We start from the raw sequence: 18,276 nt of genomic DNA on the forward strand, positions 1-18,276 counted from the left end.
TACCACCAGGTGGCCAGAGGTAGTCCCTCTAGCATCAGCGACAGCCACGGACGTGTCTGGGGTATTCATCAGCACATGTGCTGCTCGGTTTGGCACCCCATCTGATATGTCCTCTCACCACAGTCCCCAATTCGTATCAGACCTCTGGGCTGCGATGGCCCAGAACCTCGGCGTTAGGCTACATCACACCCCGGCGAATCACCCGAAATCCAATGGCCTATGCAAGCGGTTTTACTCCTCTGAGGGCTCCCCTGACTGATGAGTGTTGGCAGAGTCGTCTCCCATGGGTCTTGCTGGGGATCAGAACAGCTCCAAACGAGGACCTGCAGTTGCCTGTGGGCAAGTTAGCAAATGGGCAGCCATAACAAGTGCCAAGTAATTTCATTCCTGACCTCATGACCACCTCGTCGGCCTCTCCATAGCTAAATGGCCTAATTTTGCTCCTACGTCTTACAGTCTTATTATTCCACCCTCTTCAGTGAATCCCACTGCTTTCCACCTATTCCTACCTCCCATCACAGTGTACTGCACTCTTGTTAACTTACGTTCCACCTCGTTTGCTTTTCTCCACCATGATGCACACCGACATACTCTTAGACCCCTTATGATGGACCCCTTAAGGCAGTTTATGTTTTAGAACATGGAGAAAACACTTTAATCAAAGATAATGAGGTAAATCAGAAGGTATTTTGGTAGATCGCCTTAAACTGGCCCACCAAGACCTGGAGCATTCCGTTGTCATGGCCCTGCCGTCACGATGTGACCACGAGTGTGTCAATGCACCTCTGGATGAGCCAGAGGCACCCGCGGTTCCGCCACCCGTGGAACGCAGGACCTGAGTCCGAGCTCGAGACAGGCTGACAATGCTGGCTTTAGTGAATTCTGGGGTGCGGGGGGGCTGTGTAAGGTAACGTAATTGGGAGATATGTACATAATTCACAACCACCAACACCGAGCTGGGGGTTCACTTTAAGAGGATGGTATGAAGTGATGAACTGATACGCAAGGATTTTTAGGGCACTTTGGTGTTTAGGTTCCAGGTTTTGGAGTTCAATAAAATGTGTTACAGGTTTCATTAAACATAAAACACTTCATTTCACTTTATTTGTGAAAACCTACACCTACATTCAGATCGGACAGAATATAAACACTTCCAATTAATGTCCTGGGCATCCAGGGATACAAAATACAAGTACTGTCTGAAAGTATTCGTTCTCGGGGAATCCAATAGCGTATAAAGACCCACTGCATCCATGCCAATCATTCATCAAGGACTCATCTATACTGTGCCTTTGGCAAGGATCTTTGTGTCCTCACTGGCTTACTAACCCTGGGAATTATAGACCAGCGAGTCTTACGTCAGTGGTGGTCAAACTATTGGAAAGGATTCTTAGATACAGGATTTATCAGCACTTGGAGAAGCAGAGACTTGGATGGCTCAGGGACAGGAATGGTTACTTCGAGTGCCAGGCTTTAGATGTTTCAGAAAGGACAGGGAGGGAGGCAAAAGAGGTGGGGGTGTGGCACTGCTGATCAGAGATAGTGTCATGGCTGCAGGAAAGGAGGAAGTCATGGAGGCATTGTCTACGGAGTCTCTGTGCGTGGAAGTTAGAAACGGGAGGGGATCAATAACTCTAATGGGTGTTTTTTAAAGACCAATTAATAGTAAAAGGGACATCAAGGAGCAGATAGGGAGACAGATTCCAGAAAGGTGTAATAATAACAGGGTCGTCATAGTGGAGATTTTAATTTCCCAAATACTGATTGACATCTCCCTAGAGTGAGGGGTTTCGATGGGGTGGAGTTTGTTAGGTGTGGTCAGGAAGGTTTATTGACACAATATATAGATAAGCCTACAAGAGGAGAGGCTGTACTTGATCTGGTATTGGGAAATGAACCTGGTCAGGTGTCAGGTCTCTCAGTGGGAGAGCATTTTGGAGATAGTGATCACAATTCTATCTCCTTTATTATAGCATTGGAGAGGGATAGGAACAGACAAGTTAGGAAAGCGTTTAATTGGAGTAAGGGGAAATATGAGGCTATCAGGCGTGAACTTGGAAGTATAGATTGGGAACAGATGTTCTCAGGGAAATGTACGGAAGAAATGTGGCAAATGTTCAGGGGATATTTGCATGGAGTTCTGTATAGGTATATTCCAATGAGACAGGGAAAGAATGGTAGGGTACAGGAACCGTGGTGTACAAAGGGTGTTGTAAATCTAGTCAAGAAGAACTTACGAAAGTTTCAAAAAGCTAGGTAATGATAGAGATCTAGAAGATTATAAGGCTAGCAGGAAGGAGCTCAAGGAAGAAATTAGGAGAGCCAGAAGGGGCCATGAGAAGGCCTTGGCAGACAGGACCATGGCATTCTACAAGATGTGAAGAGCAAGAGGATAAGATGATAGCAGAATATAGTATTAATGGTAATACTCTTGGCAGTGTGGAGGATCAGAGGGATCTTGGGGTCCAAGTTCATAGGACACTCAAAGCTGCTGTGCAGGTTGACTCTGTGGTTAAGAAAGCATATGGTGCATTGGCCTTCATCAAATGTGGGATTGAGTTTAAGAGCCAAGAGGTAATGTTGCAGCTATATAGGACACTGGTCAGACCCCACTTGGAGTACTGTGCCCAGTTCTGGTCACCTCACTACAGGAAGGGTGTGGAAACCATAGAAAGGGTGCAGAGGAGATTTACAAGGATGTTGCCTGGATTGGGGAGCATGCCTTATGAGAATAGGTTGAATGAACTTGGCCTTTTCTCCTTGGAGTGACGGAGGATGAGAGGTGACCTGATAGAGGTATATAAGATGATGAGAGGCATTGATCGTGTGGATAGTCAGAGGCTTTTCCCCAGGGCAGAAATGGCGAACATGAGAGCGCACAGTTTTAATGCGCTTGGAAGCAGGTACAGAGGAGATGTTAGGGGTAAGTTTTGTTATGCAGAGAGTGGTGAGTGCGTGGAATGGGCTGCTGGCAATGGTGGCAGAGGCGATTATGATAGGGTCTTTTAAGAGACTCCAGGATAGGTACATGGAGCTTAGAAAAAGAGGGCTATGGGTAACCCTAGGTAATTTCTAAAGGAAGTATATGTTCGGCACAGCATTGTGGGCTGAAGGGCTTGTATTGTGCTGTAGGTTTTCTATGTTTCAGTCTGATTAGCAATTGTCAGCTTGGCTGTGAGGGACAGGTCTTGTCTAACGAGCCTGAAGAGCAGATTGAAGGTCAAGCAGTAGATGCGGTGGATATGGATTTTAGGAAGGAGTCTGACAAGGTTCCCCATGGTAGTCAAGAAGCATGAGATCCAGGGGAACTTGGCTGCTTGGATTCAGAACTTGAATGCCCACAGAAGGAAGAGGGTAGTAGGAGATGGAGTATATTCTGTTTGGAGGCTGGTGACCAATGGTGTTCCATGGGGATCTCTTGTGGGACCCCTGTAAGTTTTCAGGAGTGCGGTGTCAATAGTAGTGGTGGTTACAGAGGCAGATAGGTTAGGGATATTTAAAAGACTCTCAGATGCACACATGGATGAAAGAAAAATGGAAGATGGATATGTAGGAGGGAAGGGTTAAACTGAATTTAGAATAAAAGTGCAAAAACCTTGGGCTGAAGGGCTGGTTTCATTCATGTTCTATATTAATCGACCCAGAGAGTACAGAAATGCAACACCTCAATACCGGCTCCACCTCGGGCCCTGATCGATTTGGAATTGTGCCATTGGGTTTGACACGGCAATGAACTTCACAGAATATAACACCCTACAGGCCCTTAGCCCTGTTAACCAATTCTAAGATCAATCTAACCCTTGCCTCCTTATAAAAGCTTAATAAAAATGGAGCCTTGAATTGAATTCCGGTCAGCCGATTTCAGGAAGAATGAGGAGAGGGTGCAGAAGAGGTTCATCAAGATGCTGCCTGGATCAGTGGGCGGGTGCCACAACAACAGTTTGGGCAAACTTGCTCTGCGTTCTCTGCATAGGCTGAGGCAGAGGGGAGATCTGATAGGGGTATATAGCGTTATAAAGTAGGCAGCTGGTATCTTTCCTCCCCAGGGTTGAAATGTCTACTAGGGGGCATGTATTTAAAGGTAAGAGGGGGCAAGTTCAAAGGAGATGTGCAGGCCAAAGTTTTTTTTTAAAAAAAGACAGAAGTTGATGCCTGCAATCTGCTGGGCAGTGGAGGCAGAGACAGTAGAGGCAGTTAAAGGGATCTTGAAATAGGCAGATGAGTACGCAGAGAATGGGTGGGGGGATATAGACATCGTGTATACAAAAAAGGATTAGTTTAGTTAGACATTTAATTTCTCATTCAATTAGCTCGGTACTACATTGTGGGCTGAAGGGCCTGTTTCTGTGCTGTACTGTTCTATGTGGATATGAAAGGTTTAGGAGGATCTGGGCCAAATGCGGGCAAATGAGACTAGCTTCACGGGCACAATGGTTGGCGAGAAGATGTGCCGAATGGCCTGTTTCCACACTGTACTACTCTATAACTTTATGACCAACATAAACTCACCTCCAGCAACCCTATTCAATTTCCCACATCCCCACGAACTTACTCCAGATTGTGTATTTACTGCGACCAATGAAACCACCAGCCCATGTGCCTTTAGATTCAGATTCCGTTATCTCATACAGCTCAAAACCTATAGCGAAATGTATTGCTGTAGTAACTACCAACACACCCACGAGTGTTGCCAGAACCAATATAGAGAGCACACTATGTTTAGCAGAGCAACACAAGCAACAACAACAATAGCAAAACACGTCACTTTCCTAAATTCTATGCAGCGTGCTTCTACAACTACTCTCAGTGGCCATTTTATTAGGTACACCTGTACACTTGCTCGTTAATGCAAATATCTAATCAGCCAATCATGTGGCAGCAACTCAATGCATAAAAGCATGCAGACATGGTCTAGAGATTCAGATATTGTTCAGACCAAACACCAGAATGGGGAAGAAACGTGATCATGGAATGAATGTTGGTGCCAGACAGGGTGGTTTGAGGAACTGCTGATTTCCTGGGATTTTCATGCACAACTTTCTATAGAGTTTGCAGAGAATGACATTGCACACAAAAAAAAATCTAGTGAGCAGCGATTCAAATTAACAGGAAGGCCAGAGTAATTCAAATAACTATGCATTACAGCAGCGTTCAGAAGAACATCTCTGAACACACAACACTTTGAACCTTGAAGTGGATGGACTACAGCAGCAGAAGACCACGAGCATGCACTCAGTGGCCACTTTATTAAGTATGAGAGGTACCCAATCAAGTGGCCACTGAGTGGAGATTGCAATTGGACTAAACAACAATTAACTGAAAATTCTTAACACGGAGGCTATGTCACTCAATCACCTTGGTGACGGGTCACTAACCTGAATCACCCACGTGATACTCCGGTGTTCCAGCCGGCTCACTTTCCACTTATCAGGTTCAACACCGATTCACAGCAGAACAAATATAATCATTACAACACACACTAAATGCTGGAGGAAATCAGCACGTCGGGCAGCATCTATGGAGAGGAATAAACAGTTGGCATTTCAGGCCGAGACCCTCATGACCTGCTGAGTTTCTCCAGCATTTTGTGCGTGTTTCTCTCAATCCCCAACCTCTGCAGAATCTGACTTGAATATGATTGTTGCATCTGCACGTGACTGAGTCAGGATCTTAAACCTGCACAGGTTCGGTTATGGAAATCAAGTGGTTGAGGGTGGTACAATGGTAACAATGACACAGTCACATGGATGGGAAAGGTTTAGACAATATGAGGCAAGTGCAGGCAAGCTAAATGGAGAAAGTATAGGAAGGATAAAGTTCAATACAGAGATAGCAGTCGATCCATGGAATGGCCTGTCAGGATTGGTGGTAGGGGCAGGTACATTAGGGAAATTTAAGAAGGTCTCATCATTAGGAGACATTGGAGTGTGCATAATTAGGTACTTGGCAAAGACCAAACGAAAGTTAGGTTTAAGCAGAGTGGTCATTGTGTGAGTGGGCCAGTGTTGGAGCAAGGAGTTCAATCTTTGGCTCACGGAGGCTTCAGTGAGGAGGGGCGGAAGCAGTGGGTAGATTTTTTTCTTTCATATTGCACAATTACAATGCTGGGGTTGCCAGGCAGGGTAGTGCTTTTTGCAGGACGTGGGAAAGCAGGTCGACATCTTCACCAGCACGAAGTGCATCCAGCTTCAGCTTCTTACAGACCGTGCTAGAAATGGAACTAATGAACTCTGGATTATTCGTGATGTGAGGGGCTGATCAGCAGGCGATACAGGGCGGTGGTTACGTCCGAGGTCTAGGACACAGGTAACTGGGTGACCATCAGGAGGGGGTTCCCCCCAACAACAGCTATACCGCTTGGCATTGTTGAGGGGGTGACCTAGCAGAAGAAAACCATGCAGTCGGGTCTCTGGCACTGAGTCAGGCTCTGCGCCTCAGAAGGGAAGGGGGAGAAGAGACAAGCTATAGTGATAGGGGAACAGACAGGAGGTTCTGTGGACAGGAATGAGATTCCCAGATATTAGGTGCCAAGTTCAGGGACATCTCAGATCGAGTCCACATCACTCTTAAGTGGGAGGGTGAGCATCCAGAGGTCATGGTCCATGTTGGTACCAATGACGTGGGTACGAATGGTGATGAGGTCCTGCAAAGCGAGTTCAGGGCGTTAGGTGCTAAGTTAAAGGACAGAACCTCCAGGGTTGTGACCTCAGGATTGCTATTGGTGCCGCGTGCTAGTGAGGCCAGAAATAGGAGGACAATACAGTTTAACACATGGCAAAGGAGACTAATACCTTTGCGGTAAGATTTGGTAGTGCTACACATATAAAGGAGTGGGGGGGGGGAGGGTTTAAACTAGAGTTGCAGGGGGGTGGGAACTGGACCGCAGGAGCAGATGGTGGAGTAGTTGTGAGGAAAGTTGTTGTTAAGCCTACATACAAAGATTGAGAGTGGTGGGACCAATGTTCTGAGCTGTGTATAGCTCAATGCAAGTATTATAGGAAAGGTGGGTAAACCTAGGGCATGGATCAGCATATGGAACTATGACGTTGCAGCCATCAGTGAGAGTTGGTTGCGGGGGAGCAGGACTGGTGGCTCAATCTTACAGGGTTCCATTGTTTCAGACATGATAGAGTGGGAGGGGTGGTGTTACTGGTCATGGCAGTGCTGAAACAGGACGGACTGGAGGCTCCTCTACTGAGGCTATATGGGTGAAACTGAGCAATTAGAAATGGATGACCATGTTAATGGGATTATATTAGACTACAAATAGTCCGTGGGATTTAGAGGAGCAAATTTGTGGAGAGATTGCAGACTGCTGTAAGATACACAAGATTGTGATAGTAGATGATTCTAACTTTCCACATCTCGACTGGGACTCCCATACTGTAAAAGGACTAGATGGGATAGAGTTTGTCAAATGTGTTCAGGAAAGTTTCTTTAACCAATACATCGGGGTCTCAACTCGAGCGAATGTGGTACTGGATCTCCAATTAGGGAATGAGACAGGGCAGGTGGCAGAGGTTTGTGTAGGGGAACACTCTGCATCTGGTGATCATAATGCCATTAGTTTCAAGGTGATTATGGAAAACAATAGGTCTGTTCCTTGGGTTGAAATTCTAAAATGGAGAAAGGCTAAACTTGCTGGTATCAGAAATGATCTGGCAAGTGTGGATTTGGGACAGGTTGCTTTCTGGCAAAGTTGTACTTGGTAAGTGGGATGCCTTCAAAAGTGGAATTTTGTGAGTGCAGAGTTTGTATGTTCCTGTCAGAGTAAACGGTGGCAAGGGGACCAGGTTTGGGGACCCTTGGTTTTTGAGAGATATTGTTAGGAAGGAGGAGGAGGTGCGTGGCAGGAAGGAACAAATTAGGTACTTGAGGAGTATAAGAAATACAAGAGAACACTTAAGAAATCAGGAGGGCTAAACGTCTGCATGAGGTTACTCTAGCAGACAAGATGGAGAATACCAAGGGCTTCTACAGATATATTAAGAGCAAAAAGATAGCAAGGGTCAAAATTGGTCCTCTGAAAGATCAGAGCAGTAATCCATATGTGGAGCCAAGAGACTCGGGAGACGGACACAGAGTCTACAGAGGTGAGACAAAGCAGCCGTGAGATCACGGACTGTATACAGATTACAGAGGAGGTGTTTGCTGCCTCAATTTACCCACCCTAATTTGGGTGGATAAAACCCCAGGGCCCGACAAGGTGCTCCCTCAGACCTAGTGGGAGGCAAGTGCAGAAATTGCCGGGGCCCTTGCAGAGATACTTAAATCATCCTTAGTGGGAGGTGTGATACCGTAGGATTGAAGGATAGCTAATGTTGTTCTGTTGTTTAAGAAAGGATTTAAAAATAAGCCAGGAAATTACCCAGACATCGGTAATGGACAAGTTTTGGAAGGTATTCTAAGGGACTGGATATAAGTATTTGGATAGACAGGGTCTGATTAGGGGTAGTCAATATGACTTTGTGCATAGTAGACTGTGTCTAACAAATCTTAAAGAGTTTTTCAAGGAAGTTACCAGGAAAGCTGATGAAAAGGAGTGGATACTGTCTACAGGTCTTTGATGAGGTGCAGCATAGAAGGCTGGCCAAGCAGGTTCAGTCACTTGGCATTCAGGATGAGGTAGTAAACTGGATTAAACAATGGCCTTGCGGGTGTCGCCAGGGAGCGGTAGCAGACGGTTAGATCTCTGACCGGAGGCCTGTGACTAATGGAGTGCCGCGGGGATCGGTGCTGGGTCTGTCATTGTTTGTCACCCATACCAACGCAATGGGTGATAATGTGGGTAATTGGATCGGCAATTCGCGGACGACACCAAGATTGGGGGGGTACAGCGGACGGCACGGAAGACTATCAAAGCTTGCAGCTTGATCTGGATCAGCTGGAAAAATGGGCTGAAAAATGGCAGATAGAATTTAATGCAGATAAGCATGAGGTGTTGCACTTTGGTATGACAAACCAAAGTCTGACAAAACGGTCACAGGACACCGAGGAGTGCAGTAGAACACAGGGATCTGGGAAAACAGATCCATAATTCTTTGAAAATGATGTCACAAGAAGAAAGGGCTGTAAAGAGAGCTTTTGGCAGAGTGTCCTTCATAAGTCAAAGTATGGAGTACAGGTGTTGGGACGTTACACTGAAGTTGTAGAAGACATTGGTGGGGCATAATTTGGAATATCGTGTGCAGTTCTCGTCACCTATCTATAAGAAAGATATCAATCAGACTGAAGAAGTACAAAAAAAATGTACAGGGATTTGGCCGGGACTTGAGGGCCCGAGTTACAGAGAAAGCTTGAATAGGTTCGGATTTTATTCCCTGGAGCGTAGAAGAATGAAGGGTATAGATAGAGAAAATGCAAGCTGGCTTTTTCCACTGAGGTTGGGTGACACTAGAAATACAGGTCATGCGTTAAGAGAGAAAGGTGAAATGTTTGTTTAAGGGCAACATGAGGGGGAGTTTCTTCACACAGAGCACGGTGAGAGTGTGGAATGAGCTGCCAGTGGAAGAGGATGCAGGGTTGATTGCAACATTTAAGAGAAGTTTGGGTAAGTGTACGGATGGAAGGGGTATGTAGGGCTATGGCTGAAGTGTTGGTCAATGGGATTAGGTAGAATAATAGTTTGGCATGGACTAGATGCGCTGAAGGGCTTGTTACTGTGCTGTAGTGCTCTATGATTCTATTTAAAAGGACTCTGAGGAAGTGGTTGATACAGATACATTAGCAATATATTGAACTAGTACTTAAACAGGAAAGGTTTAGGGGGCACAAACAAAGTGCTAGAGGAACTCAACAGGTCAGGCAGCATCTACGGAGGGAAAATAACAGCTGACATTTTGGGGAGACCCACCATCAGATTTAGAGGCACATGTGCTAAACATGGGCAAACGGACTCTTAGATTGGCATCTTGGTTAACATAGAAACAGAAACACAGAAAATAGGTGCAGTAGGAGGCCATCCGGCCCTTCGAGCCTGCACTGCCATTCAGTATGATCATGGCTGATCATCCAACTCAGAATCCTGTACCTGCTTTCTCTCCATACCCCCGATCCCTTTAGCCACAAGGGCCATATCTAACTTAACATCGAACAGATGGGCTGAAGGGTGATTCAAAGTTTAAACTGTAGAACACCAGCAAGATTTACACCTCTAATCTGAAGGCTCTTTGAAGAGAATAAGCTTTGTTTTACATACACAATTTCCAACAAACGGTTTTGGCCTAAAATGTCGACTCCTTTTCCTTTTTCATAGATGCTGCATTGCTCCAGCACTGTGTGTGTTACTCTGCCTATTCTCTCTCTCTTCACGAGGTGCAATGCCCAGCGTGAAGATGAAGAAACACCACTTGTAATAGAAAGCAGAAGCCTAAAGGAAAGGGAACTTACCAAAAACCTCCGATGGGTTCAGGAGCTCCAGGAGCCGTCCTCCGCGCTTCTTCTCGTAGGTGGCAAATCCTCCATCCGGGTTTCTCATGCTGAGTAGCTGCAACGGGATGGGAGGGCTCACGTGACTACAGACACTGGAGATCAGCAGATCAGACGGCATGTGCGGAGGGAAGCAGGCAGCTGCCGTGCCACCTTAATCCAGTCCAGGTGAATGCCCATTTTCTTCCAGAACCAGAACTGCTGCCTAACCCACCATCTTCTTTACTGAATTAGGTTTATTCTGGGTCCTTCTGGGCCAATGGCAGAAGCGGCAAGGTAGGATGTGAAACGATACCATCCAGAAAGTCTCTGGTCTGGTATGGAGGGGCTACTGCACAGGACCGAAAGAAGCTGCAGAGGGCCGTAAATTTAGTCGGCTCCATCTTGGACACTAGCCTACTAAGTACCCAGGACATCTTCAGGGAGCAGTGTCTCAGAAAGGCAGCGTCCATTATTAAGGACCTCCAGCACCCAGGGCATGCTCTTTCCTCACTGTTACCATCAGGTAGGAGGTACAGAAGCCTGAAGGCACACACTCAGTGATTCAGGAACAGCTTCTTCCCCTCTGCCATCTGATTCTTAAATGGACATGGAACCCTTGAATACTACCTCACTGTTTTAATATATATTATTTCTGGTTTTTGCAGGATTTTTAATCTATTCGATATACATATACTGATTTACTGATGTAATTGATTAATTTCTCTTCTTCTATATTATGTATTGCATTGAACTGCTGTTGCCAAGTTAACAAATTTCATGACACATGCCGGTGATAATAAACCTGATTCTGATAATCAGAGAGGCTTGCGAAAATAAATTCAATCATTTCTTCCAACAGGGAAGCTGGATTGATAGTCGACGGGCTGAAGCTGCAAGGGCTAATGGGAAACAGCTGAAGAACAAAATGGACCAGCTTGGCGGATAGAGCCAAGCGGTCTCGTTCTGTTCAGTGGAGCTCTACGGTTCTCTGACCGGGCGTCGTCCGCAGCTTACCACATTGACAGCATCAAACAGTCGCTCCTCAGAGATGTGCTCCGTTATGAAGGGGCACTGTTCCTGCAGCAGCATTATTGACTTCAAGCCTTCCGCCGTACAGTCGGCCACAATCCAGCCACAGTCGCGGGTACTGAACGAGAAGCCACCCTGCAACGTACAGCACAGGTCAAGTTACAGCGAGGGAGGACTGTCGGACACAGAGAGCAGACGGGAGAGGGGAGAGCGAGGGCGCGGCTGAGCTGAACTGCCAGAGGAAGAAATCCACTCGAGTGACCAGGGATATTAATCCATTTGTTTTATTCTCCTGATCAGGAAACAGACCCTTGTCCCTTCACCTTTGCTCCCACTTGTCAACAATTTGGAAGGGGGCATCATAAGGTTTCCTCCAATTGTCTAAACCTTACTTTTGCTGGTAATCTCTTCTGAAATGGATGTGTACACAAACGTTGCTCCATCCTACTAGTTTTGGTATGTGTTCACGGTGGGGGCAGACACAGTGCCAGTGAAACAGGTTCATTTCCCACCAGTGTCTGTAAGGAGTTTGTATGTCCTTCCCGTGTCTGCCTGGGATCCCCTCGGTTGCTCCAGTTTCCTCGCACGTTCCAAAGACGTACGGGTTAATGGGTCACATGGCTGTAACTGGACGGCGCGGGCTCGCTGGACTAGAAGGGCCGTTTACCATGCTGTAAATCTCTGAACGTAATGCAGATCCCAAAGTCTGTCCAAGCTACATTCTTCAGTCAAAGCTCCCGTTCCCAAAGCACTGTGACCGCTTCTCCAACACCCTGGTGCAACTTGCTCATCGGCTGCGGAGACGCTGTCTGGCCGGACTACCTAAAATCTGCTCCAAGCATCACAACGAACATTTCCCTCTGTAAATCCTCCGCATCTGTTATTCTGGAATCCTTCATAATTCCACTTTGCTCTATCTGCTGCTGGCAACCGAGTTCTCTGAGAGAACAGCAGAGCACAGGAACATGACCTTTGATTGACAACGTCTGTAACAAACACGGTCCCGAACTAAACTAAATCTCTTCTGTCTGGATGTGATTCATACCCTCTATTTCATGCACATTCAACAGGCCCTCCTGAACAACACAATCGTATCTGCTTCCATCACCTCCACCCCTGGCAGTTCGTTCCAGACACACTCTCTCCCCGCGTCAAAGCAAAACCTAGCTCTACGCGTTTCCTTTGAACTTTCCCCCTCTCACCTGAAATATACATCCTTTCATATTAGACATTTCTACCTTGGGGAAAATTTTAAACTACCTCTCATAATTTAGTTTAAAAACTTCCCTCAGCCTATGCCACTCCAGAAAAAAAATCAATACTTGTCCAATCTCTCCTTAACTCACACCTTCTACACCAGACAGCATCCTGGTAAACCCCTTTGGCTGCCTCTCCATAGCAACCACATCCTTCCTGATGACAGAAGCTAATCAACCTCTGCTTCCGGAGTTCAGCCCGCTGCATCCCCTCACACCTCCTACAGAGAACCATCACGTTATCGGAGTGTACCGTTTTGGATACTGTTGATGGGGATGACCTACCAGGAACAAACTGCAGTGGTCCTGTCTCTGGCACTGAGGTTGGACCCTTGACTGGGAAGGGGAGGAGGGAAGAGAAGAGAGCGGTATTGATAGGGGATTCCATAGTCAGGGGAGTGGATAGGAGATTTTGTGGGGAAGATCAGGAGTCTCGGATGGTATGTTGCTTCCCTGGTGTCGGGGTCCGAGACATCTCAGATCGGGTGCAGGTTATTCTCGAGAGGGAGGGCAAGAAACCAGATGTTGTGGTCCATGTAGGGACCAATGATGTGGGTAGGATGAGTGAGGGGGTCCTGCGTAGGGAGTTCAGGGAGTTAGGTGCGAAGCTGAAGAGCAGGACCTCCAGGGTAACAATCTCAGGATTGCTACCTGTGCCACGTGCGAGTGAGGCAAAGAACAGAAAGATTATACAGATTAATACATGGCTGAGAGGATGGTGCAGGAGGGAGGGCTTCAGGTTTGGAGATAATTGGGCTTTGTTCCAGGGAAGGTGGGATCTGTTCCGAAGGGACGGTTTACACCTGAACTGGAGCGGTACTAACATTCTTGCAGGGAAGTTTGCTAGTGCTTCTTGGGGGGGTTTAAACTAAATTTGCAGGGGGCGGGGATCCAGAATGTGAGAGAGGATAGCGAGAGGAAGAATAAAGGACAGGTGGGGACTACACGGTTCCAGAATATTAAGTGTGTAGTAGAGAAAGGTGAGGCGGAACAAGTGATAAGGAGGACACATGTAGAGGGATGGTCTGACGGAACATGGAGTTAAATGTGTTGAAAGAATAAGTAAATTTAGGAAGGACAACAAAATTCTAGGGGCATATAGCCCGATGGGAGTTCGGGGAGCTGTGTTAAGCACAATAGGCAGCGACTCAAACAGAGAGAGGAGAAATGGGCTAAAAATTCTATATCTGAATGCACGAAGTGTCAGAAATAAGGCGGATGAGCTTGAAGCCCAGGTGCGAATGGGTAACTATGATGTTGTTGGGATAACGGAGACATGGCTGCAGGGAGATCAGACCTGGGAAATGAATTACAAGGGTATACGTGCTATCGTAGGGGCAGAAATGTGGGCAGAGGGGGTGGGGTGGCCCTGTTGGTGAGGAATGAGATTCAGTCCTTTGCAAGGGGGGACATAGGGTCAGGAGAAGTAGAGTCTGTGTGGATAGAACTGAGGAACAGTAAGGGCAAAAGGACCCAAATGGGTGTTGTCTACAGGCCACCAAACAGTAGCATGGATATTGGGTGCAAGTTGAATAGGGAGTTAACATTGGCATGTGGCAAAGGTAATGTCGCAGTAGTTATGGGGGATTTCAACATGCAGGTGAACTGGGAGAATCAGGTTGGTGCTGGACCACAGGATAGGGAGTTTGTAGAGTGCCTACGGGATGCATTCTTGGAACAGCTTGTACCAGAGCCGACCAGGGACAAGACTATTCTGGATTTACTGTTATGTAATGAACAGAAATTGATAAGTGATCTTGCAGTAAAGGAGCCATTAAGAGGTAGTGATCATAATATGATAAGTTTTTATCTGCAATTTGAGAAAGATAAGGGCAGCTCGGAGGTGTCAGTGTCGCAGATGAATAGGGGAAACTATGGAGCCATGGAGGGAGGAGCTGGCCAAAGTTGACTGGAAGGATAGCCTAGCAGAAAAGACAGTGGAACAGCAATGGCAGGTATTCTTGGGAATAATGCACAAGGTGCAAAATCAGTTCATCCCCCAGAGAAGGAAGGATTCAAAGGGGGGAAAAGGGCCACAGTGGTTGACAAAGGAAGTCAGAGATTGCATAGCATTAAAAAAAAAGGAAATATGACAGAGCTAAGGTGAGTGGGAGGACAGATGATTGGGAAGTTTTTAAGGAACAACAGAACTTAACTAAAAAGACAATACGGGGAGAAAAAATGAGGTACGAATGCAAGCTAGCCAGGAATATAAAGTGTTATGACCCCAGCCCCCTCCTTTGTGAGAATCGCAAGAGAGAGAGAGAGCAGCCTTACGGTTTAGAAGTTAGACGGGGGAGATCCAGTGGATGTAGTGTACCTCGATTTTCAGAAGGCATTTAATAAGGTCCCACATAGGAGATTGGTGGGTAAAATCAAAGCTCAGGGCATCGGGGGGAAGACATTGACATGGATAGAAAACTGGTTGGCAGATAGAAAGCAAAGGGTAGCGGTGAATGGGTGTTTCTCGGAATGGCAGGTGGTGACTAGTGGGTGCCACAGGGCTCGGTATTGGGACCACAGCTGTTTACCATTTACGTTAACGATTTGGATGAAGGCATAGAAAATAACATCAGCAAATTTGCTGATGATACTAAGCTGGGTGGCAGTGTGACATGTGATGAGGATGTTAGGAGAATTCAGGGTGACTTGGATAGGCTGGGTGAGTGGGCAGATACTTGGCAGATGACGTTTAATGTGAATAAGTGTGAGGTTATCCACTTTGGGAGTAAGAACAGGAAGGCAGATTATTATCTGAATGGTGTAGAGTTAGGTAAGGGAGAAATACAAAGTGATCTCGGAGTCCTTGTTCATCAGTCACTGAAGGTGAATGAGCAAGTGCAGCAGGCAGTGAAGAAGGCTAATGGAATGTTGGCCTTTATTACAAAGGGAATTGAGTACAAGAGCAAGGAAATCCTCTTGCATTTGTACAGAGCCCTGGTGAGACCACACCTGGAGTATTGTGTACAGTTTTGGTCTCCAGGGTTAAGGAAGGACATCCTGGCTGTAGAGGAAGTGCAGCGCAGATTCACGAGGTTAATTCCTGGGATGTCTGGACTGTCTTACGCAGAGAGGTTAGAGAGACTGGGCTTGTACACGCTGGAATTAAGGAGATTGAGAGGGGATCTGATTGAAACATATAAGATTATTAAGGGATTGGACAAGATAGAGGCAGGAAATATGTTCCAGATGCTGGGAGAGTCCAGTACCAGAGGGCATGGTTTGAGAATAAGGGGTAGGTCATTTAGGACAGATTTAGCACAGAGTTAAGGAAAAACTTCTTCTCCCAGAGAGTTGTGGGGGTCTGGAATGCACTGCCTCGGAAGGTAGTGGAGGCCAATTCTCTGGATGCTTTCAAGAAGGAGCTAGATAGGTATCTCATGGATAGGGGAATCAAGGGATATGGGGACAAGGCAGGAACCGGGTATTGATAGTAGATGATCAGCCATGATCTCAAAATGGCGGTGCAGGCTCGAAGGGCCGAATGGTCTACTTCTGCGTCTATGTCTATTGTTATTTCACAATCCCAGCAGACCCAGCTGCATCCCCTCACAGCTCCTACAGAGAACCATCACGTTATTTCACAATCCCAGCAGACCCAGCTGCATCCCCTCACACCTCCTACAGAGAACCATCACGTTATTTCACATTCTCAGCAGACCCAGCTGCATCCCCTCACACCTCCTACAGAGAACCATCACATTATTTCACATTCCCAGCAGACCCAGCTGTATCCCCCACAGCTCCTACAGAGAACCATCATGTTCTTTCACATTCCCAGCAGACTCAGCTGTATCCCCCACAGCTCCTACAGAGAACCATCACGTTCTTTCACATTCCCAGCAGACTCAGCTTTATCCCCTCACATCTCCTACAGAGAACCATCACATTATTTCACATTCCCAGCAGACCCAGCTGCATCCCCTCACACTCCTACAGAGAATCATCACGTTATTTCACAATCCCAGCAGACCCAGCTGTATCCCCTCACAGCTCCTACAGAGAACAAACACGTTCTTTCACATTCCCAGCAGGCCGCAGTACCTTCCTGGATGAGATCTCACCAATCACATGACACTCTCTCCTCAGCTCCACATCTCACGATGTGGTTAGCCCTTCCCTCACGTTGCACCCTTTTAAAACACTAACCTTTTCTTTAAAGGCTCGTGTTCTGGCTATCCCACATCATTTTGGACGCAGGCTGCAGCTTGACGGCTTCACCATTCTTCATAAAGACGGGGCAGCTCTGTCTTTTCAAGGCAGAGGCAGACTCATCGTGGTTCACAGACCTGGCTGTTCCGTCTCAGTCCTGCTCACCCGACCAGGGACACTTTGCAGTCAAATGTCATTCTTTTTATCCGCCGAGGGAGTCATCGGCCATCACCCTGGTAGTGGTGTACATTCCACCTCAGGCCAGTGTCAAGCAGGCATTGGAGGAGCTGAGCAACATAATCAGCAAGCCCCCCCCCCCCCCGCATTGCCACACTTTGGAAAGTCTAGTCATTTCAGATTCAGTTTATGCAGTTAAAAAATGAGACAACGTTCCTCCAGAATGATATCACAAAACCACATTTGGCCTGTACGCTGGAAACAGAAGTACAGCCGAGACCAAGGAACACAGCATCAGTGGTGAAGACAAAGGAGGTACGGGCAAGAGAGGCGGAGGAGCACTTACAGGGCTGCTTTGAGTCAGAGGACTGGACAATATCCAGAGATTCATCTTTGAGTCTGAATGAATATTCCAGTTGTCATCACTTCATCAAAACCTGTGTGGATGAGTGTGTAACTTCAGGAACGAACCCAGATTAAAAGCCACTGATGAACCAGGAGATTCTAAGTCTGCTGAGGGCTGGATGTGGTAACCCAGAACTACACAAGAAGTCCAGGAATGACCTACCAAATGCTATCTTAAGAGCAAAAATAAACAATTCCGATTGAGGTCAGAGATGCACGTCAACCCTAGCAGAGTTTGCAGGTTGTTACTTCCTACGAAGCAACACCTAACATCATGAATGGCTGTGATGTTTCACTCCCACATAAGCTCGATGCCTTTGAAAGGGAGAATAAAACGATACCTCTGCAAATCCCTGCAGCATCTGGTGATCTTGTGACTTCTGTCTCAGAGGCTGACGTCTGAACATGAACCCTCTCAGGGGATTAGCCCTGATGGTGTTCTAAACACCTGTGCCAACCAACTGGCAGGATTCACACTGTTCAGTCCCTCACTGCTGCAGTCGGAGTTTCCCACCTGCTTCACGAGGGTGGCAGCCATACCAGCACCCAAGAAGCACAGGGCGAGATGCCTCAGTGACGACTGCCCAGTGGCACTACCGTAATGAAGTGCTGTGAGAGGTTGGTCATGGCCAGAATCAACTCCAGCTCAAGCAAGGACCTGGATCTGCTGTTATTTGCCGATCACCACAGTATGTTTACAGTGGATACAATCTCACTGGCTCTCCACTCAGCCTTGGATCACCGGGACGATAGTAACACTTACTATTGATAGCATCATCAAAACCCGTGTTCTCATCACAAGCTCCAAAACCTGGACCTCTGTACCTCCCTCTTCAATTGGATCCTC

The 18,276-nt window shown here is 46.8% G+C and overlaps 1 protein-coding gene across 2 annotated transcripts in view; it reads right to left on the reverse strand.

Moving 5' to 3' along the window:
- Positions 1–18,276, reverse strand: part of lss (lanosterol synthase (2,3-oxidosqualene-lanosterol cyclase)) — a 112,698-nt gene that overhangs the window by 21,123 nt on the left and 73,299 nt on the right. For both annotated transcript variants that reach the window (XM_073046376.1, XM_073046375.1), the window contains 2 exons: positions 11,425–11,574; positions 10,390–10,486 (listed from right to left, as the gene is read on the reverse strand). In XM_073046376.1, coding sequence (XP_072902477.1) covers positions 10,390–10,486; positions 11,425–11,574 — 247 coding nt within the window. The remainder of the gene's footprint in view (positions 1–10,389; positions 10,487–11,424; positions 11,575–18,276) is intronic.

Source organism: Hemitrygon akajei, chromosome 5, assembly GCF_048418815.1.
Source record: "Hemitrygon akajei chromosome 5, sHemAka1.3, whole genome shotgun sequence".
NCBI lineage: Eukaryota > Metazoa > Chordata > Chondrichthyes > Myliobatiformes > Dasyatidae > Hemitrygon > Hemitrygon akajei.